This window comes from Poecilia latipinna, unplaced genomic scaffold, assembly GCF_001443285.1.
Source record: "Poecilia latipinna isolate Pla-1442-1.1 unplaced genomic scaffold, P_latipinna-1.0 Scaffold730, whole genome shotgun sequence".
Lineage (NCBI taxonomy): Eukaryota > Metazoa > Chordata > Actinopteri > Cyprinodontiformes > Poeciliidae > Poecilia > Poecilia latipinna.
The window spans coordinates 253,904-277,525 of NW_015113346.1; the positions used below are offsets into that span (position 1 = coordinate 253,904).

General features: G+C 38.9%; 1 protein-coding gene across 1 annotated transcript in view; it reads left to right on the top strand.

The window, feature by feature from the left end:
• Nucleotides 1-5,642, top strand: part of jam2b (junctional adhesion molecule 2b) — a 16,692-nt gene extending 11,050 nt beyond the window's left edge. Inside the window, exons 3-10 of the mRNA XM_015045524.1 lie at nucleotides 756-866; nucleotides 985-1,134; nucleotides 2,212-2,393; nucleotides 2,487-2,595; nucleotides 2,680-2,787; nucleotides 4,551-4,569; nucleotides 4,657-4,708; nucleotides 4,863-5,642. Of these exons, the coding sequence (XP_014901010.1) occupies nucleotides 756-866; nucleotides 985-1,134; nucleotides 2,212-2,393; nucleotides 2,487-2,595; nucleotides 2,680-2,787; nucleotides 4,551-4,569; nucleotides 4,657-4,708; nucleotides 4,863-4,901 (770 nt within the window). The 3' untranslated portion in view covers nucleotides 4,902-5,642. The remainder of the gene's footprint in view (nucleotides 1-755; nucleotides 867-984; nucleotides 1,135-2,211; nucleotides 2,394-2,486; nucleotides 2,596-2,679; nucleotides 2,788-4,550; nucleotides 4,570-4,656; nucleotides 4,709-4,862) is intronic.
• The last annotated feature ends 17,980 nt before the right edge of the window (nucleotides 5,643-23,622 follow it).

Below are 23,622 nucleotides of genomic sequence, written 5' to 3' on the forward strand. Positions count from 1 at the left end.
CAGTTTTAACTGCTGATAAAAGTGACAGAGGACACAGATATGGGAAGTGTGAAAGCCTCTACTTTATCAAAATGACATAGGAATAACAGAGAGTTGGCCATTCTAAGGTAAAAATCCAGCGCATACAGTGTTCATGTTATGTTTTGTTTTTTTCATCCAGACTGCTTCCCGCGCCCCCCCTGCAATGACACGGCGCCCCCCCTACGGGGCGCGTCCCACAGTTTGGGAACCTCTGTTCTAGTGTATTGAAAATGGCAGTGTGTCAGTATCTCCTTTTCCATTTTCTCAAACAGGTTTTCACATCATTTAAAATGAACGTACATGATCTTTGCTCCAGCTGGTCTAATCTGATACTTAATTCCCTGTTCCATCTGTGTTTCAAAGTCACACTGAGGATGTCCTGATCAGGACATTTCAGAGAAAAAAACATCAAACCACAGTTAACCACGGTGGTGGTAGTAGGTAGGCCTGTTCTGCTTTGACCTGGACAACGTCCCATAAGTAATGCAACCATAAATTTTGTTCTCTGGCTGAAAAAAAGACAGAATGAGCCGAAGCACAGCAACATGTCCACCTCTTAATGATCCAACAAAAATGATCCAACTGAATTAGTGTGGCATAACCTTAAAATCGGCCTCAAACCTCAAAAACTGTCCAATGTGGATATTTTTTATTTCATGCTAAAAACACAACCAATCTATTACTCATTTGGTGCAAAGTAAATTCTTGACTTATTTCTCTTTCTGCCCTTCAAGACGCCATGTTGTCCTGCGAGTTCAAGACAGAAAAAGATCAGAACCCTCGAATTGAGTGGAAAAAGAAAGGAAAAGGAGTGACTTTTGTTTATTTTGACAAGAAATTTGCAAGTGAGTTGCACACCTTAAAGGCTCATATTAATCTATCAAGCCAACTTTTATGCATGCTCTCCCAGATTTGCCTCCTGTTTTCCACCCCAAGACTAAATTTCTCTGCTTTCCGTCTCAGAGTCCTACGCAGGACGGGCCAAGATAGAGGGAGCGACGCTGACGATACACTCCGTCACCCAGAAAGACTCGGGGGAATATCGCTGTGAGGTAACCGCCAGCGAAGACCACGTTAACCTCGGAGAGGCCACTGTGACCCTCAATGTGGTCGGTATGTTAACACTTAACACCGACAAACACGTTCTTAGTTACAACTCGCTCTTTGCCACCGTAACCCTGCAGATTGTTTATTAAAAACCTAATGAAATGGGAAACTTCATAGGTTTGTAATATAAAAGTATTACAGTATTAGACTATTTTTTTTGCCTTTTTTTGATGATGTGGTAAAATATTTTCCATTAAATTTATAAACTAAGTGCCCATCTGTCCACTGTTCATCAAAATGTGTCATTCCAATTTTTATAAAATAAAGATTGTAAAACTTTCCTGACCGATAAATAGTACTTTGCACATATTTAGTAGTGTCAAATTAAGAACGAAACTTCATAAATATTTTAGCTGTATTCTAAAATTGTGCACAGATTTATTGAAATATTTTAAAAACAATCCCCTAATGTACAGATGTACATATTTGGAAGATAACAATTAAACATCACAACATTTTAAAATGTAAAACAATTAAAAATACCACACTACACTTTACCTACCATCATTTCTATCTGCGAAAAGTGCTGAAACTTCCAGAAGTATATTATTATAAAGCATGTTTTTTCCTTTGACATTAGATTTACGTTTTCTGCCAAACTAACATGTTGTTTAATTCTTTTCCTTCTGGCTCGGTGTAAATAATTAAAAGCGTCTGGGCATTTTGCCAAGATTAAAAAGAGAGTTACTGTGATCCAGACACACGGCTATCTTGACACATGGATACCTGGAGAACAGAAGACCAGGAAAATTATTGATTTAGTTCCTCTTTTATCAGGATACACACTGTCCTTGTGACTCATTCTTTGCCATAAAAAATATGTGCCGTATAAATCAGAGGTAGTTTGTTCATTCAAACAACAACCAAAACATCCTGCAATATGAAGGTTTTCCTGCTTAACTCATGGGATTAAACTCTAATACCCAAACGGCCATGCACAGTGTACGTCCTTACCCATTCTCTGTTTCATCAAAATGTTTGAGCAACGAAAATGTTTTTAAAAACATTTTCGTTGCTCAAAAAGCGCAAAAACCAAACAAGCATGTTTCTAAGTGGCGTGGAATGTTTCCCTTTCTTCCTCAGTGCCTCCTCACGTCCCGTCATGCGAGGTGCCGAGCTCGGTGTTTGTCGGCACCGGCCTGGATCTGCTCTGTAAGGACAAGCTCAGCGTGCCTCCGGCCACCTACCGCTGGTACAAAGACAACAAGGCTCTGACGGCCACGGGAGACGCTCCGTACAGCATCGACACAAACAAGGGAACATTGGTGAGCGCGTCCAAACAGTGCCAATTTGTGCAGAGTCACAGTTGCTGATCTTTCCTTTTGTCTTCTGGCTTTATCTCTGACGGCATGGAGCAGAAGTTCAAGAGCGTGACCAAAGAAGACACGGGGATGTATCGCTGTGAGTCCTCCAACAGTGTGGGGGCGCCAAAGAGTTGTGTAGCCAAGCAGCTCACAGTTGTTGAATGTAGGTGTCTTTGTGGAAAACAAAAACTAATCGTCTGTCATATATTAGTAATAAACCGCTAAGCATATGTCACTGCCCCTGCAGATCCGTGGAATATGACCATGTTGATAGCAGGTGCGTCAGGATTTGTGGCGCTGATCCTTTTCTGCTGCATCTGCATCTGTATCTGCCGCCACAGAGGCTGCTGCAAGAGTGAGTGCTGACATGTTACTGCAACCCTATGGGGGGACAGTCCAGATTAAGCAGAGTTTACGTATTAAGCTCTACAGACATGAGAACATGCAACATGCAGAAGACTAGACACACATCTAGATATGTGTGCTTAGCTCATAGTGGACAGTGCAGGTCAGAGGTCAAATACCAAGCATAAAATCAAAGGAATTCCCTGTAGGCCTCTGAAACAGGATTGTCCTGAGTAACAAATCTGGGAAATGATCCAGAAACATTTCTGCAGCTTTGAAGGTCCCAGTGAGTTCAGTGGACTCCATCCTAGGGCCAGCTGGCTGTCTAAACTGAACAATTTGGGGAGAAGAGCTTTAGTCAGGGAGCTGATCAAGAACCCAATGGCGACTTTGTCAAAGCTCCAGCGTTGTGTGGAGAGAGGAGAACCTTCCAGAAGGACAACCATCTCTGCAACAACCCACCATTCAGGCCTGTATGGTAGAGCAGCCAGACAAAAGTCACTCCTTAATAAAAGGTGCATAGCAGCAAGTTTGGAGTTTAACAAAAAGCACCTGGAGGACTCTGAGAAACAAAACTCTCTGGTCTGATGAGACAAAAAACAAAAACAAAAAAAAACAAACGAGTGAGCTCTTTGCTGTAAATGCCAGGCGTCACATTTGGAAAAAACCAGATGCGGCTCATCACCAGACCAATCAGAACCGCTCTGTGAATGTCCAAGCCAGAGTCCAGACTTGAATCTGATAGAAAAACGTCTCCTTTCCTACCTAATGAAGCTAAGGACTGCAAAGAACGGGCCAATCTAATCCTCATGACATCATGTTCAAAACGACTAGAGAGGCTGTAAAAGATAAGCTAAAGGCAGATCAGCAAAAATATTGAGCAAACAGACTGTGAATACGTATGCAGATGTGATTTCTGTTTTTAATGGCATGAAGGTGTATTTGTGCATAGGCTTTTGAGGAAAGAGACTAATTTGATACAATTTGGAATAAGGCTGAAAAATAAGTAAGAAAAAAGTGAAGTTCTGTGACCTCTTAGATGCACTGTTCAACCGAGACATAAAATCTGACAGTTTTTCCAATCAACCAGTGAGATTTCAAAACCATTTTCATGTCTTCTGATTGTCAGCTCTTAATTTCTCAACATCTTCTTGGAGCAACACAAGCTTGAAACTGTATTGAGATTAAAAAAGATGCTTAATTACACCTCCGGGACACGATTAGTGCTGAGCATTACAAACTTGTGTAATGTGCCGATCATTATCTTAAAGCAACAGATTTCTTGTCTTTTTATTTGAATTTTTTTCCGAACCCAGAAAGCATTAGTTAATTTCTTTGACTTGACAGAAATCAGGCAAATGTTTATAATCTAAAACAGAAAAGAAAAAGACGCATTAGAAAGAATGAAGCAAAGGTTTCAGCTTTAGATTCTCGGATTACCTAATCATCTTCTAAATATTTGATTAATTAATTGTTTATTGAGCTTTACGGGTTTCTCCTTTGCTTTTCTTGTTATTTTCAGTGTGCAGTTACTGTCAGTTGTTATTCTCTGGATGAAATCCACAGGAAAACACAGAAAGGTGGATTTAGTATTTATTGAATGCTAAATTTTGTGACACAATGTTAAATATTCATCATTTTAATGAGATACTTTTCTCAAGAAATCAGATTGAAACAAACCTTTAGACTCCACTGTAAACAAATAAGGAATATTTAAGGTGCTGATCAAAACTGCAACTGCATTAATGGTCTTTTTTTTCTTTATTCACACAGAAAACAGGAAGACAAAAAAGTGAGTGTCTCTGTTTGGTCTAACTCACTTTTAAGCTACATTACCTGCTTCTGAGCTCATTCTGAAATGTCACCCTTTGTCCTTCAGCTCTAAGTCCTACAACCCTCCCCCGCCTCCTCCGCCTCCTCCCACCCGCAACGTAAGTGATCAAAACAGCTGTTATCAGGCCAGGGTTTGTTTTGCTTGCGTTGCTCCAGGTCTGCCATTAAATGCAGTTGATAAGTTGCTGATAGCAGCGGTCTCGTGCTAATTAAAGGAAATGATTCATTGTATTTCCTCTCCACTCCCCACAGCTCAAGCACTACAAACAAACTCAGTCCTTCATGATCTGAGGCGATTTTGCCAAATAACCAAAGTGTGCGGCAGGAACTCGGCGGCTCTGCTGCAGGCGGAGAAATCTTCAGCCTTCAGGCGAAGCAGACGTTTCCTTCCTGCGTTGTGGGTTTTTGTCCAGTGGAAGTCCCGATGATACCCGGCCAAGTGTACAGCTTCATTACTTTCCCACACCCTGTATGATTTTTGTCATTTAATGTTTTTTTTTTCAGTTCTTGTTTTGAGAGTAGGTGTTAAGCTCTTCAAGCCACTCATAGGTCAGTGTATATGTTATTTTTGGTAAAACTGTATATATATATATATTTGGTGATAAATGGTTCATGTTGGTTTTGGTTGACTCTGATATGTAATATTTAATGTTAGTCTTTTTTTTTTCTAGCATTTAATTGAGCTGTTTGATGCTCCTGATGCTATTTTTCCTTGTAAACATGTTTTTTTTAATAATTGTTTGAACAGGTGTCTGCACACACTGAACAGTATTATAGAAGTTTAAAAATCTTTCTTGCTTATATTTTTGAGAAATCTTAGCCTATATTCAATAAAGACTGCTGGGTAAATACGCATATTGGGTTTAATGGTGATCAGTAAGGCTGGATTAGGCAAAGTGTAATGCAAATGACACCATGCTTGGTATCGGCACCAGATTTGCTCCAAACAAATCTGATTCAGATTCAAATTTATTCGTATCCCAAATGGAAAATTTATGTTACAGCAAGTATAAAAACTAAAAGACAAAGTATTTACTGACAGACGGTTGCTACAAGCACTAAATTAGGTGCAAGTCCCCCTGCCTTGTCCTGCATTAAAAAGAGATATTGCTGTACAAGCAAAATAGTGCTTGTACCCATTACCATTTATGCAAAGAAGACACAGCCAGAAGGCAGAAACTGGAACTCGGCATGTAAAGGATGAGAAGTATCAGCAATAATTGCTTTAGTTTTCCTAATGATTTGGTTTTTACACAGTTCTGTAAGTGAGCATTATTCAACTCCTAATAAGCAGATCTTATTGCTAGTATGTATTACTCTGCTAAGGGCATTTTTTGACCTAATACTAAGATTTCCAAACAAACAGAGGAGGGAAAAACGTCAACACAGAAACTTTGCGAGCCTCCTTCGACAAAATAATATTTGCTGGCCCTTTTGTTGCGTGTAGGTTTTCTGAATGGCAGGTAAATTTGAACTTATTATCTAAAATAGTCCCAAGATATTTGTAGTTCTCTGCTGTCTCCACTGTCTGACCTTTAATTACTCTACAAATACTGACTTTTTTTCTCCCCCCATTTAGACCAAAGATGAAACTGATGGTGGAGATGCAGAAATCTCTCACATATGTAGGGAAGCTAAACGGATGTGAGAAAGTCAGAGGAACATCCTAGAGGTTATACTAATGGCACTGAGTACTAACAACACATTACAATCATGCTTTCCTTTACACAATTTTTTTTTTTTTCAAATAAGCTGTGATCTGGTGACGCTCAAATAATCTTGGAAAGCCTGAATAATGCAGGGCTGTGTTAAACTGCAGCTTAACTCACACACATTTCTGCCATATTGTGCCTCTTCTGCATTTTATGTGAATAAATATGAGATGAACTCTGCTTGTGTGCAACGGCGTTCCCGATATCAAGTCCTGACCACACCGTAGTTATTATCCTCTTTATTATGTGATAAACTTTGCCAATCGCATCAAGCATTTGGTTTAGAAGTGATAATGATCAACCACCTACTCATTTCAGTCTGCTGCGTCTATTTCTGTGGAATAAAGACTGAAAACCCTGAAAAGTAGACAGGAGTGTCTGCCACACAGACAAGGACACCTGGGCTGGTTCCACAGTTGAGGGCACTGATAAATGAAACATCTGCATCTAAGAAGTAAGACCTAAAGGTGAAATATATTTGGTTTATTTAAATCTGGCTAAAATGAGCCATGCAGATTTGAGCTGTTCTCATCGCTTGTCAAGACTCCACGTTTTCTTTTTGCCACTAGAGGGCAGCAAAGCCACAGCCAATGTCCACAAACTCCCAGCTGCCAAAAAAGGCCTGCAAGCTGCCAGCCATTATTCATTATTTGTCTATGAACAGATCCTCTATTGTCCTCCCCCTTTTGTACTTATTGTTCTTGTCATTTTGGTGCCCATATATTTTAAGCTCTGGCGTGGCTTCTTCTTTTTACGTCTGCTGACTAAAATCTCTGCCAAAGACACGTTGCCTCTGCGTGTCCTTGAAGCTCTGATAAATGTTTGCGTTATTTGGTATGCATCCTAAATATCTTACCATTTGATCTCTGGAAAATCTATACCTGCAGACTGCAGATAATAACAGAGATCACCTGACCTATATAATAACCTCTCGGAGTGATTACAGGGTAAGCGGAGCCTATTGATCTGCAGAAACGGCTGCATGGTACATTAGCTGAAACCGTTCCGATCAGCTTCTCCGGGTGCAAATAAACGGCATCAGCTGTGCTCAAAAATGCAAATGGGAATGTTGTGGCAGCCTGTCAAGAGCTGAGAAAATGGATCCTGGGTCAGAACCGCTTTCGCTTTCAGCATAATGACACGATGACAACACATTAGTATTTTGTTCAGTAATTCACTGCTGAACAGTCAGGGACTTCTGTGTTTGATGGCATAAAATAGCAGTTTCTTGTGTTTCTCTGTCAGTCTGTGCATGATTGCTCAGTCGGAGGCCATTAAATGAAATCTGCTCGGCACAATGCATTAAGGGTATTTTGAATGTGTCATGTGGAGTCTATCAATACTCACCAGAGATGCAGAGGATGAAAAAAAATAAGTATATGCTGCTACTGTGGACCACAACAAAGCCTCTGATTCAGACTCATTCTAGGTATGCAAACCTGGTATTTTATTTAAACAAAGCAAGATTAAATGGATACAAAAATCTTCAATGCAATTGATCTGAATATAGAGAATATGATAGAAAACCATGTCATCACAAATCTTTTGTCTTTTTTAAAGTACAATAGGTTCTGTTCAATAAACACATCTTTGTTTCTGTAAGCCACCTTATTACAATTTTTACTTGAATTCCAGAGCATGAAGCTAACCCTACCCTAACCCTAATAAGAAGGTAGACCGAGACAATAACAAAATTTGTAGAAAAACAGCCTTTTGTCACATTACAACCCCAAACTTTGATGTATTTTACTGAGATATGTGTGCGATTAGCTAGTGCCTGGAAACGATAACTATGAGGGATGCAGGGTCTCTGTTTTCCTGTATATAAATTGCAGAAATAAAAAGTGTGCATTTGTAGTCGCCTCCATTAACTAACATCAATCAAACCTATGAGGCAACTAAACCGGCAGACTGGGAAAAACAAGATTAATCACAGGGGAAACCTCTAGTTATTCATGGCCACAACCAGGAGAAATGATTTAGGTAGCAGCATTCAATTATAATTCTTTACATAACTTCTCTATAATTGCAACCACATTTGTCAAATTTTCTGTAGCCAGCTGCAAGTTTCAGATATTTGAGGAAGTTTGACCCGAATCTTACTGTCAGCTGTCGGATGTTTGAAGTTTTTCCTCACAGGTTCAGACCGTTTTAAGTCATCTACAGAATATCACTGACAAAGATCTGGACTCTGACTTGAGCCTGGACTTCCTGTTTCTTATTTATTTTAAGGCATTTCCTGGGGGATTATTGGTATGTTTTGTTTGTATCATTGCTCTGGTTCAGTTAAATGCATCTTTTTCAGATGATCTCACATTTTCTTCTGATATCCTTTAGGGTTCATGGTGGATTCTACAAATGTGAGCTGGCTGGTCCAAAGAATCCACAAACCGCAACACTTCCTCCTCCGTGCTTCAGAGATGATGTGACGTTATTTCCTGCAATATTATATTTGTTTCATATCAAACATCTCTTCTGTTCTGGTGACACCGTTCCCCCTGACAAGCACTATTCTGGCCTTCATTTAAGATTTTCTTCTTCTCATTATTGTTTTACTAGTGCAATTTCTGTCTGATTCTACATGAACTCTCATGTAACAGTAGCAGGAACCTGTTTTAGGTCCTATATATGGGAGTATTTGGCACTTGCAGGCTTTTTCAAGTTCACTGAACGTGAAATGACTGACTACAATCATCTCATCATTCTCTTTGAGATCTCTTTAAAATCATTTACGAGACTCGTACTGCAATCTACAGAGAGGAGCAATGCAAACAGCTGCGAGTTTATGCATTACTTTGTCTGAGAGCAAAGCAAAACCCGAGTAAATATGTCTTCAGAAATCCTTCAAGATGTGGTAAAATACATTATGTGTAAATAAACTTTTAATGTGTCAAACCTGCTGTTTTGAGGACATCCAAAGATGAAAACAAACCCAGCATTGTGCTGTATTATGAATATTGAACTTTGTTGAACACAGTTTGGAGTTTCCCTTCATCCAGTGTCAATAGATCAGTGGACAGAAAATGTCACATGCAAATAATTCGATATAAGTTTCTGATTTCTGCACACCGGGCTTTACTGCTGGCGCTGGCCTAATTTTGTCTGTGAAATACAAATAAAGACGGAAAAAAAAACAAAAAAAACATTTTTCATTACATCACTGATACTGTTTTTCCTGGTCTCAACAATACATTAAATATTGATCTAAACTTTGCATTTAGTTTTAATGATTGAGTCTAAGTATTTGCTTGGTGTGATGATGTATCCATTGATCAAATATACTTTTAGACGTGTGTGCTTGCTTTAAAAGGCTTAAGATTATTTGTTGAGTTATTTCAGAAACAGACACTTAAATATTGCTTGATTGTTGAACCTTTACTAACTTACTGCAAAATTTTTTTAAGAATTATTTTAAAATCTTAAAGAAGATTCAATTAGTATAATAATGAATGTTGATGGCATGTAGGTACTCAAACTTAATAGTTGATAAAGTCAAACTTCTAAAATGTGAAGCAAACACCATTCGGCAATTATGATAGAAAAGATGAGGAATCTGACAGAAACACAGTGAGGTTCCTACTGTACATAACGTAAAACCGGAGGATGAATAAGGCATCCTTTGAATGTAAACACTGAAACAACCTCGGCGTTATGGATGAAGCTGCACACATTTAATCTTTATCTGTAAAATAACATTTCAAATGAGCAAAAGTCATTGATTAATAAGTTAGAAAAATATTCAATTCTCACTTGACTTGTTTAAGTCATTAATGCTTAATGTTGTAAGCTTGACTTCAGGAAAGAGATGCTCAGTGCCAGAACCAAAGTACCAGAAGCAGTTCAGGCTTTTTAACATGCATCACAACATTAGGCAATTTGTCTCTGACTGCTCTGTCAGCGGTTCTGTTAATTAATTCATCTCAGAAGAGCACTAATCCACCTCCATGTCCACCTGCCTCAAAGACGATTCAGCTTGGTTTTAGCATTTGGTTGTCGGTTCCTCTCTGCGCGCATGACTGGAAGCGTAACCATTTTCTTGGGATGAGCTTTTGTTGTTCAGAACTGTTAAGATGCCATAATTTTGACATATTTGTTTTGAAACGAATGTCTTTCTCTTCTTGCTATATAAATGCGAGGTTCATATTCAAACGTTTTTTTACTCATGCTGCCATTTTTGAAAAGTTGTCCAGTTGCAATCAGCAGATTAAATGGAAATAAAACAGCTATATTTGATAACTTTGATACAAGAGGAAATATTTGCAGTCTAGAAAATGTTTGGGGAGATGGTATTGCAGTTATCGGCGCTAACCTATTTAATAGTGCCAGTAAAAAAAAAAAAAAAAGTTATATTTTTAAAAAGGTCACAGATATATGGGTTTGATTTTTAATTAAATAATACAGCAATTTGTTATTGTGCTTATTGGTGTTATTTCTTTTTAATCTCCTATGCACCCTCCCAGTTTATCATTGCTTATGTTCGTTATTAATGCCCATTCATGGCCCTAAGGCTTGTTAAATTACACTGTTTCCAAGTAATTATGTCGCTTGATTTAGGGTTAAAGTGTAATATCATCCATTTAATGCCATTTTTTTTCAAAGATTCTGGTCCAGAGATGAAAACTTTTGTCAGAATTTAAAAGCAGAAATTTCAGAGTTAATCAGGTTATTTAAGATGTGATTGTTGTCTACTGAACTGATTGGATCCATCAGGATGATCGGATAAATATAACTGAGTATCATCAGCATAACATACGATGACTTTTAGTAAAAAAAAAAAAAAAAAAAAGACTGAATCCTGTGGTACTCCTACTGGTGAAGACTTATCATTTATATGAATAACCTGGAATTCACCTCACAAATATGATTCATATGCTCCACATGTGTAACATCAGCTTGAAATGATGATCTGGAGCCAAACAACATGTTGTTGAGAAGAAAATAAGAGCAGGATGACTTACAGATCATTAGTAGCATGCTCCAAAATATGTTTTAATTGATATATTGCTGTATTGTTCAGTCAAACCCTCACAAGTAAAACACAAACCGATTGCGTTGAGAAGATGAAACAATCGCTGTATAAAAACAGTCTAAAAATGTCTGCTAGCAGTTGTTTGGGGAAATGGGAAATGCTGATTCACGGTCAAAACCAGAACCGAAGCTGCCTGCAAACATCTGCAATATCACGTCTACGGATTTCCTGCACCTCAGAAAATATACGATTAACCTTTATTTCACCTGGAAAACCCCATTGAGTTTAAAACTCTCTTTTACAAGATAATCCTGGCAGCAGCATAGAGAGTTTACAGAGCAAGATATAAATCCTCGCTTCATTGAAACTTTGAAGTAGCGACTTTTGTCTCGGTGGCCACTGAGTGATGCCACAGTTCAACCACCCAAACACAACATTGTTGCTCATCGGTAACTTCCTCGGCTCATTTTATTTCCATCAGGCTTTTCCTACATGTGGCTTTGTTCTTCATGTAATGAGAATAAAGCGAGTGTGAACACAGTCAAACAAATTAAGCTGGAAAAACGGTGATTTATTCCCTTTAACGCCATTTCTGTTCCGAGGTCTGTTGTGCAGCTGACAGAGTAGGCATGAGCAAATCCTTCTGGGAGTCGTTATTAAGTAATTATTCTTAATTATCACATCTGTAAATATAATTATGGTCACAGCGACTGAGTGCGACTGTGTGTGTGGTTGCTTCTACAACGTCTTACATCACTGCTTTAAATTACAGCGTTTTGCAGTGGACTGGAATTGGCACCTATTTAAATGTAGATATCAGCATCGAATCAGTTCCAATTCGGCTCTCTGGCTCCGTAGCAACACTGCTCGGCTTTTACTTGATCCTTTTTTCTTTTAATCAAACATCTTCGTATGGGCTCGCCCTGGGCTGCAGCTTGAAGGGTTGTAACATCCCATTTGTAAACGCAGAGCGTTTCAGACGGAGAGCGACGGTTGTGAAAGCGTAAAAAATATGTGAGCAGCTGAGTCTGAGTGGGCTGTTGGATAAATTCTGTGTCAGGACACCTTTTTTTTTTTTTTTTTTTTCCCTCGGTTGTTAAATTCAGCTACAAGCCATCCTTCTTTTATGATATTCTTCTTTTTGTGCTGAAATCATAATCTCCAGAGCCAGAGTCTAAGTCAGTCTACGCCAAACTCATCCCTGTCACAGGGAAGAAGATTTTCTTTCTACAAATCTAATAAAAGCAGCAAAATTTTGACTTCTGTTGTTGACGCATGGCTTTCGTCCTCATAGTTTGTTGCTCATTTAGAGCCCTGTAAAACTCTGCAGTAGGTTATGCAAAGCTTACATCACACGGACATCAATGTATTGAGGCCTGAGGGAAATTGCTGCGGTCCAGGCAGAAGGAAGACGACCACCGACACACAGAGATCACCACAGGAAATGGTCTTCATCCCTCCGCCGCGTCAAAAATAGCAGCATTTAAAACATTTAAACTTCACCAGACGTCATCCCCTACAGCTTCATTAAATCTTTATGCTCCGGGACTCTTTTTATGACGCCAAGGGTCCTGCCACGCATTTGTACGCAAACCACTGAAGAGAAACGGGAAGTTTGCTTTCTCTAATCTCCGTTTTCTGCCGTCCATTTGAGCTGAGCTGTAATTTACCGACGCTCGCTGTCCAAACTGCTGTGTGTAATTACAGGAGAAATGGTGGATGGAAATGGCTTTTGCTTCAACTGATGCGTGCGCACAAACACAACGTCCTGTCCCCCCCCCTCAAGCACACGCGATCCGTCAGGATTTTGACTCCCACAGAAACACAAGCGCCGCTGCCTATTTGAGCACAAACGGCAGCGGCGTAGGCAGAGTGTTGTACAGATTAAATATTTTCTCTTTGTGTACGCCTGTGAGGCTAGTGTTATCACAATGTGTGCCTTGAATAGCTAATCGCCTTACCGATTTGCTGCTTATTAACCCAGTTACCTTGAGATGTTCCACAAGCTTTTCTTTTGATGATTACCCAAGCTTTTTTAACTTTCTCTAATATTTTATGAAAAATGACAAGCTTGAATTCAGCTTCAGTTTTCATATCAGTTTTTTTTTTGGACTGGTTTGACCTGTGTAGGTTTTGAACTAACGTTACGTGCAACAAACTCAAACATAAAACATTTTCTATGAACTGATGTTACAGTTTGCAGTAGCTTTTACAGACAAAACATCCTAAAAACACTGACTTTGTATGTAGAGCATATGTAGATAGAGCACAAGCGAAGAGCAGGGGAAAGTAGAACTAGAAGTGGATAAAGGAAATGAAGTACAGCATTTACTCAGCTCACTATATCCTGAGTCTATTTTAAAAGTTGACAGGATGTTAGATTTACAGTAAAAAAAAAAAAATACCCAAAACAAAACTAAGCAAACTATAGGAGCTGGTTTCACTGGAGAGGAGCCTGATCATATCTGCCTCCCATTTGACTTTTAGAAACTTTAGGAACCACCACCAAACCTGTAAGTTTATTTCTTTTTGACACCTGGCAGAAAGGAACAAACTTTAGAGTCTTAAAGCAAATATTTTATGACAGCTTCATACCGCTACCTCCTGAAGCAGCAACCGGTTCCACAGTGCAACAAAACTTACTGTATCCTTCACCTACAAGGACGACAGCCCTGCTCACGCTAAGCTTATGGGAAGCCTGAGACGTTTGTTTCACTGCGTGGAAAAATGTGCTAATCTTTTTCAGTCGTCTCATTCTTTTTGTTCAGGATTAAGTGAGTGGAAATTTAAAATATATATAAGATGATCCATCTTTTACCGTCATGTTAGTCTCACAATACATTTGAACATTTTGTCTTCCTTAGATGCCAGAATTGTATAAATTGTTAATGCTGCTAATCTGGCAGAGGAATGGTGGATCTAATCATATATTTGAAACTAATCACAAGCCTGTTTATGTAATTTCTTAAATCACATTAAAAGGCAATCCTTTGACAACCTTGGAAAGACAAGTTACATCAATATTATACACACATTTATATCATTTTTACCGACAAAAACAAATCAAAGCACCACAATTACAACTTAGAATGGTCCAAATTGGTCTAATTTTCCTTATTTCTTCGCTAACATTGACCTGATAAGAAAATCATATTTGCATCCTACTGTTTGTGTTGCTTTTTTTGGTTTTTTTTTGTATTGGAACCACTCCAGGTGAGCAGATTAGAAATCAATCAGCAGCAGATTGATCCATCAACACATCATCTGAGCTGGCTCAAGTATCAAAAAACATCAAAATGTTTAAAAGCTACAAACTGTAACAGTTCCACTAAAACTACTTTTCATATATTGCAAGGCCCGATTCTGGTTATACATTACTTTTGCTGAGTGATACATAATGTTATATTTCTAAGATTGTTTAATGGAAACATGCGGTGCAAGCAAAAGTATTCGTCATCTTACTGATTTCTTCTGTTGGGGATTTTTGTCTCATTTTCTTGTCATCAAGTAAATTATTGTTATTAGTGTTTTGATGAAAATAACCCGAGCAAAGGGACAGCATTTTTCAAATAACTTAGAGAAAACAGGCATCCAACCCAAACCTCTCCTTCAAGTAGACATGACTGCATTCTGAAATGTCACTTCTTGATGCCGCGTTGCCAACAGGACACTTCACATGCTCCATCCATCCAGCACCAAAAGTCCATCCGGGCCTCAGAGATTTGTTTGAATCCCCCCCCCCCCTTATCTGTGAGGTATATAGAATAATCAGATGACTTTTCAGAACATTCCTGCCCATGCCCGGGACTGTGCTGCAGTCTGCCATTTGGTAAGACTGATTGACATTCAAGAGGAATCCTCACAGTCAAGTACTCCCAATGTTATGCTTTTAACTTGTTCCCCACAGAAGAGCAGAGGGATATAAAATGAGGACGGACTTGGAGGAAGAAAAAAAAAATAAAGGAGGCAGAAACACACAGATTCGTATGGCAAGAGAAAAATTTCTCAAGACAAACGCCTGGTATTGAATTCCTGTCATGGTTCTTGGATAATAACCCCGCTATCCAGCCCACAACAGGCTTTTAAATGCTTGCGCCGTCCCACTCCCTCCGGGCCGCGGTGGCTGCTGGAAGTGTGTTGCCGCATACAAGCTCTCGTATTGTCCCACCGCTGGCTGACTGCTGATCGTTGGATGTGACTTTTTTTGTGTCCCCCGTCTCTTCAGCAGAGCTTTGAAAGTGCGTGGAATGACAAGCAAATCATTCGGTGCATAGCGTCCATAATAATGGAAGGGTGAAGTTAAGGTGTACCTGAGCGTGGAGTCCGGGCTGATCCGCTGGGCCCCGGGGCCGCGATTGGGCCTGATTGCTGTGTGATTTGAGCATCGTCAGACTCACAGCTCGTCAATATCCCAGGATTACCCATCTGGAGAAAAAATTAAATAAAATAAAATACGCCGCTAACTAGCTAACATTAATAAGCTACAGTGACTTGCTAAATTTTCCTGAATCTTTTTCACATTTTGTCATGTTTTCTTTTTTTTTTTTTTATTGGGATTTTTCGCTATCGGTCGCGATTGCAAAGCATGAGAAAAGTTTCACCTGATTTTCAAAAAACGTTTACAAATAAAAATCTGTGAAGTGTGATGTGTGTGTGTGTGTGTGTGTGTGTGTGTGTGTGTGTGTGTGTGTGTGGCACCCTGCAATTTTGCTACAATTTGTAGCAGCAGATTTCCTGGGTTAAGTTCCCGCCGGCTTTGCAGATCCAGAGACTGAATTTATTGCTCTTTCTTCTTAAAAGCGTGTTCGGGTTTTGATGGAGAGCAAATGTGAATCATAATTTTCAGTGCTGCTACAGACTTTGACTAGGTCATCCTAATGATGATGCTTTCATCTAAACCATTTCCTGGCACCTCTTAGATGTGTGTTTAGCTTTTTTCTTAATGTTTGCTCTTCATTCTGGATGTCTTGCTGCAAACTTTTGCTACCATGGGCTTCCTGTCTGCCATTTAAGATGTTCAAAAGTTGTAGCAATATTTTTACATTTTGCACAGTTTTGCAAAGCAGTCTACATTATTCATGGCTTTGCAGGATTTTTCAGGATATTTGGTGTTTTTCCACATTTCCTGCTTTGACACTATCTTGCTTTATGTTGCAGGTAACCCCTATAAGGATGTGCTGTAGCAGTGTGTTCTCCTGTATGCTAATCTGCTGGGGTTTATTAAAGGGGCTGACACGACTGTCCTATGGCACCAGGATTATAAAGGAAAAACCAGAGCGGGAGCTGAGCAGAATGGATCCGAACATGAGGCAGACAGATCTTATCCTCCCCTGAGTCAACCCTCATCCTGTTTTCAGGCACAACTCATCTTCTCTCTTTTCTTTTCTTTTCTTTTTCTTTTTTCTTCTTCTCTCAAAAACCCACTGAACTAGTAGAAGACAGGATGGGACTCCCGGCTTATTAAACCCTAAAGTGTACAAGAGGAATTTTTCATGCGTAAAAGATTTGCATAAGAAGATTTCACTCCATCCTGCCCTCATTTCTGTATGCTGTACACGACAAATCTTTAAAAAAAAAAGAAAAAAAAAAAAAAAAAAAAGGCCGGGTCTGCCACAGTCTTGTTTTAGTATCAATAACGATCACTTTTTCTTTTCCTCTTCCTTTCTTCCTGCTGATTAACTGAGAGGGCGTTTTCACAGCGGGCCACTTTTGATGTGCTGGCTTTGATTAGAACGTGTTAAAAATACCAACTTCACCCCTCTGTCTGCTCCAGCCTACCTTCTGTCTCCGCTGTCTGTTCACCTCTCCCACTCCATCTACTTCTGTCGCCCAGTTCCTTCTCCCTTTGTCTCTGTCCCCCTGAGTGATTAAAGGTTTTGCTTCAGATATATTATCATTTTCCTTCCTTCCCTGCTATGATTACATTTTTTTTCTCTCTCTTGCCATGCTTTGTCTGTTTTGTGCCAGAGGCCCTGTGCTTGATTATAGCTCTGCTCTCCATGATTACAAGCTCTTATCCTGGTGAGGAGTGTTGTCTTCCTGGTGTCCTCTTTCTCCAACAGCTTCAGTGACCTTGGTGGGATAATAAATCTAGAAACAAAACTTGGCTTCTCTCTTTTTTCTTTTTTCACAATCTGTTGTTGCAGCTTATTTGGCAGTAGATTTTTATTATCAGTGACTTTATCCATGTGGCGGCGATAACACCAGGTTTTAATAAAGCTGACATACTTCTTATTTACATGCTCTAATAATAGCTTGATGGCATAAAATTGTTCATTTACAGTGTTAAGGGGACAGTTAGTCTCTAACACACCTTACTTTGTTGATCGAGGTCAATTTTTGATGGACGGGGACAGAACAGGAGTCAATGCGTGTGTTTCCATAGGAACAAACTTTGCATTTGATCTCATATTCAGTAAATTCTCACTCTCCAGCAGGAGAAAATATTCATAGCTTTTTCTGTCTGTATGAACAATATGTGTGTACAATATGTTCAAACCTCCAGCCACTGAGGTTTGCTAAAAAAAAATAATAAAAAAAAATAAAAATAAATGTAATTTATTTGCTCTGGAGCAGATTTCTCTTTTTTGATATCTTTGTTTTGGTGACCACACACATCTCCTTTTAGCTTTACCAAAGATTTTCTTCGGGGACGACATCAGTTCTTCCTGATGCTCTCTTCAAAATATTGACTTTGTTGTCATTTAGTGCCCAAGCTTCAACTTCCTGTCTAACATATTAAAATGCTGTTTCAATAGTGCCACATAATGTTCTTTCTCTGTGACTCCATCCACTTTGTGAAGCCACCAGTCCCTCCGGTAGCTAAACATCCGCACAGTATGATGGTCCCACACTCGTACTTCACAGCTGGAATGTGTTTGGAAGCTTCACCCTTTTTCCTACACACTAACAAAGATCATTTTACTTTCTTAACTTAGTAGAAAATGTCTCCAAAATAAAGGTTCTTTGTTATTTGTTTTTATATGGCGCATTCAGGCTTCTTCCTGTGTGAGGGACTTTTCAGTTCTTGTAGGTTTTACTCTAGATAAAGACAATCTTTAGCATCTTCAGAAGGTGTCTTGCTTTTGTTCTGGAGTTATTAAACTCACATTGCTTCAAAACACTCTTGTCTCTGTAACACTGAACCTATCACCTCTGTAAATGGTGTGCTATATAGATGTTCCCATGGTGTTTATGCTATGCTCAGGATGAGAATCCGACATAGCATCACATTCTTCCTGCAAAAACATGCATGTTCAACGATTTTCTGTTTAAACAACTTGGTAACAAATAACTGTTAAAAAGTTACATAGAATAGAGTAATTATTCACACAGTAAAACTCCTTCTCTTCCTCCTAGAAAAGTGCTAATACACTGTAATCTGGGATTAATCGTGTTTATACCAGACTCTTTCGCTGCATTTCTGTCCTTCATGGCTGGAGTCCAACACAGTTTTGCTATATTTTAAAAAAAAAATCCCAACTCCTCCACAGATCACGCTGAACATGCAAAACATGGTTTTGTCATCTCACATTAACTTCCTGTAAAACTGAGGAGTGAGCATTTCACAGTCCGGCTCAAAATGTGATCACAACAATTTATGCATGAAATCTTTGTCAAAGCTTTAGGTGAAACTCCCCCCGCTAAAAACGAACCATGTTTATATATGATGCACTTTTACAAAGCTGGAAGGTAATATACAACAATTTATTTGTTCCATTTTTGTAAAAAAAAAAAAAAACTAATTTTCTATCCATGCAAACTTTTCAGGAGATCACACAGAAGAAAAAAAAATCATGCATGTCACTTCCAGGGTTTATTGAAGCATAAAGCATTCATGTGATTCTTGAAGAAATCCTGCAAAAACCTCAGGGATTTGAACCTGTAAGGCAACAGTGCTAACTGTACGGTCACACAGTTATGGTGTGATTTGATTACATAATAATCCAGACTTATTTATACTGTGGTCCAATAAATGCAATAACTCAAACTCATTTGATCCAGGTTAACTGAACGTAAACTGTATGTTAAGCACAATGAGCTATTTTACTAATGTGACATTATTTTTCAAGAATTCAAGGTATTATGATAAAAATCACAATCTGAGTTGTACATTATGAATTGTTTTTCTTTTTTTTACAGACAGTGAATTTATTTATCTTTGTGTGCTGCGTAATAGTGGAATATTTTGACCTTACTGATAAAGAACGGATCTCCAGTCCTTGAGCGGGACACTCGCCACAGTCCTCGGGGAAAACCAGATAAGATACTGTGCCACTCTGTCACTTTCTCTCCTGCTGATTGCACTCGCAGACTTATGATTCTTTTGCAGCCAGAAATCCATCCAAGCGAGGACAGCATCAGAAACGGGTGCTAAGTCTACAAACCGCGGTGCAGGTGGGAAAGAGAGCAAGAAAATTAATGTTTGCCGAGATGAATTACATTCTCCTCCTTTTACTGTATCCATAGAACAGTAATAGAAAATGGCACCGAATCCTCTGTATGGAGAAAATTACCAGCTGCAAGGTGCTGATAATCTGTGACTGGCCAGACGTTTGATTAAATAAAACAAACAAAAAAAAAAAAGCAAAGCTGGAGCTTAGAGAAATAGCAGGATATGATACCAAAGGGAAAACAGCAGTGCAGGATGTAAATTCTACTGGGGCAATAAAGCTTACGTTTATATGACTTCAAATCAGAAAAAAAAAGCAGGTAATAACGTGACTACATAGTTTAGATGCTTTCCGACAAGCTGTACTGACAAAACATGAAGGGTAAGAAACTGTAGTCATGTGAGGCGGCACGGAATAAAAGAATATTATCACATTTTGCAGCACAATTATGTTTCCCTAGATTTCTCATAAGGAAAAGCAAAGAAACTTGCGAGTGCTAGAAATGAGGACGAATCCCACAGCAGCAGCAGCTGAAGAGCTGCGTTTACTGAAGAGAGAACATTTTGAGCTCAATGTCAGAGATCAAAAGGTCTCAAATAACACAAAAGGCTCTAGATTTATTACTTAGTCCTACTTCTCTGCTTTCTTTTAAAAAATATCACAAAATTAGAGGATCGTTTAACAGTAGGTACTCTTTAGTGGTTGGAACAATGCCGCTTTCTTTTACTGCCATCTGCTTGTGTCTCATGAGGAATGAAGTGCTTTAATGGACAATGAAAATAATCCTTTCTCTTAAGATTTTATGGTGATTTCCATTGTAAAATGGTAAAACTAAGTCACGTTAACACTAAATTTAAAAGCTTATGGTTATAATAATTAAAAACCAGCAACTGCTTCGTCAATATTTCGTAAAAGTCGATTTAAAGGTGCAAGACAAGGAGGGTCTGTTTTAGCATCTATGAATTACGGATTACTTATTTTTATGGGGAGCTATTATGTTGTTTTTTCTTCTTTTTCTCTTTCCTTTGGTTTTCTATTTTATTTGTATTTCCTTCTAATTCATGTAAAGCACATTGAATTGCCATGTTGCTGAAAATGTGCTACGTAAATAAAATTACCTGACCTACCTTAAGATCCTAAACATCTCCTAATCCTTGTATTTCCCTAAACATCTTATCTAAAGCCATAAAAAAGTGTATTATTTGTTAATGTTCTGAAGTGAAAACATCCTGCTCATGTTTCAGATGTAAAATGTTCAGAATCACTATTAAAATCATTTTCACTGAATTGCTTGCCGATTTGTTCGGATAAATAAAAATGTCTACACGTGTCGTAGTTTTATTTTCCGATGTAGCGACTTGTGTCTCGGTCAGCTCCGCAACAGCAAGGTTTCAGAAAGTTCCAGATAAATAATATGATATCTGCATGATGCATAAAAAACACACACACACATAAAATTATTTTATGTCCCCCAAATCTGAACAGTCTCCTCAAAAAGTCTGTGGGCACAATTTCATTACCAGCTGCCGTGCAGACATTAAAATATTTAGGGTCTGCTTTAAAAAAGCTTAGCAGCAGCGGAAACCGGGGCGAAACACTCCTGCTCACGTTACTGAATCATTTAACACCACTGGGTTTAATCCTTTTAACATGTTAACTGTGGAAGTCAGACAGAATGAAGAGGAGGAACAGAGAAAACGACGAAGCTCATGGGAGAAATGAAGACAAGCTCAGCGATTTGGACCTTCAGGAATCCTCGCAAAGGGAAATCTTGCTGCCATCTCCAAATGGAAGCCATTTGTCATTATTTCACTGCAGATGGGGATACGTTATCAAGTGTTCTTCTTTTTCCTCCTCTCTCCATCTGTCACTTTTGTCTCGCTGCATCCATCATAGTCTTCGCTGCTTGTTGCCGACGGCTTCACATGTACCAGCCGGGCTTCCTCCAAATGCTGAGGAGAAAGCTCTCTGTCTTTCTGTGATGTAGCAAGTAAAGATCAAATGTCTTCTTAATTACAAATGCTGATGAAAGAGGAATACTTCCTCCACTCCCAGCCTAAAGCACGAATAAACCAAAGATTTCCTTAGAAATAACTGAGGCATGATTTAGAGAAAGGAAAAATTATTAATACCAAGGAAAAACTGCATCAATAAGAAAACAAACGTGTGCCGTGGTTTGCATTTAACAGATTGATCCTGTGATTTGTGAGCTGGAATTAGATTATTAGTTTGTCAATTTAAGTGGATGGTCATGATTTACATTTTTGGATGATACGTTGGGATGTTGTTTTGCAACTTAACCAATTCTTTCACAATTTCTTCCCAAAATGCCGTGTTCTTCCAGAGTCAAGTTTCCAATCTTTTCAGTGCCTCTGTAACCAATTTTTTTTTTAATGTCAGATATTTGTGCAGCGGTTAGACTTTTGCTATGAGATTAACCCGTTTCCTTCTACTTCCCAATTCCTTGCTACTTACCCAATCCAAGCTTTTTCAAAGCCGTTTATCTCTGTACAGGGATGTGAACCACAGTCGCCCCTAAACAACATTCCTCACATCCACTTTCAACCTTCTAGGAACTCTCCTTCCCCCTGCAGCCTCTATTGTTTGTTTATTTATTGCTCCTTTTGACTCCGCTCCTCCTCCACCTCTAGAGGTCCCGACTCCGCCACGCATTCAGATCTCCGTCTGTCGACCTTTTGCACTTGCTTGTTTTACTCGCCCATACATCACTGCCCTGTCACCCCTGGCTGTTTACCACTCTCTGTTTCCCCATCTGTTCAGAAGCCCCCCCCCCCCCTCCCTCGGTGCTCCACCCTCTCACTCGCCTCGTGATCACTGATTTGTAACCCTTGCGACTTGGCCGTAGTTCTTCCAGGCGGCCAGGAAGTCACACAGGAAACAGATTTAGTAATGCTTTAAACAGGGAAATGTATATTTGGGCAGGCAGACGTCTGTCTTCGTGTGAAACCGTCATTATGGAGATTGAAATGTCTGATAAGGAAAACCTCAAACATCCTTTTTGCGATGATATCCATTTACCATCTGATTGCACTGTAATAATCATCACCGCAATAAGTTTTCATATAGATTCAAGCTACTTTGGATTGTTTTTTTTTTTTGTTTTTTTTTGCTTTAATAAGTAATTTTCATGCAAACTGCATTTTACATTGGTCCTGCAATGGCTGTCCATTTCAGGACTACATAGAGAAGTTTGATGCATCCAATGTGTAGAGAATAAATGGGTGGAAGTCGAAGCTAAACTAAATTGGAACATTTACCTTTACGGCATCCGAGGTGTTTTCTTCTATTCACAAATTGTTGACATTTTTATTGTATGAATGTGCTTTATTTTACGTTTGGAGAGCCGAGGGAAAATTTCCACCGTGGCGGACAATGAAGTTTTATAATATCTATCTAGGTAAATATTTTCCAAGTAATTATTTCCTAAATAAAAGTAGTTACTCCAGATTGGCTTTGTGAAAAATTACAAAAATAGTATTTTTTGGACAGAGTTTTAAAGTGAAAATCTTCACAGCATCCAGCTCCCATCCAACAGCTCCTGTTTCTAACAATGTTCAGTTTACGGTGTCAACGACCCTAAACTTACCTAGATCCAAACAAAAAGTGAATTAAAAGTAACTAAAAGTAATTATTTACTTTTTAATCACCTTTTGTTTGGATTTAGGTAAGTATGTAACTTGTAACTGTACCCAGCTTACAGTATTACCCAACCCTAACCGCTCTGCAGCTGTTATTCAACATACATAGATTTTATCTCCAAAAGGTTGCAACACACACGCACACACACACATACACATGCACACACACATACACATGCACACACACACAGTCAGATAACAGAAGTTTATGTTGAGTGCTGCAAACTTTCTGCTGATCAGTGTCCTGTCTTAACAGGAAGCTCATATTTGCTGTTATGA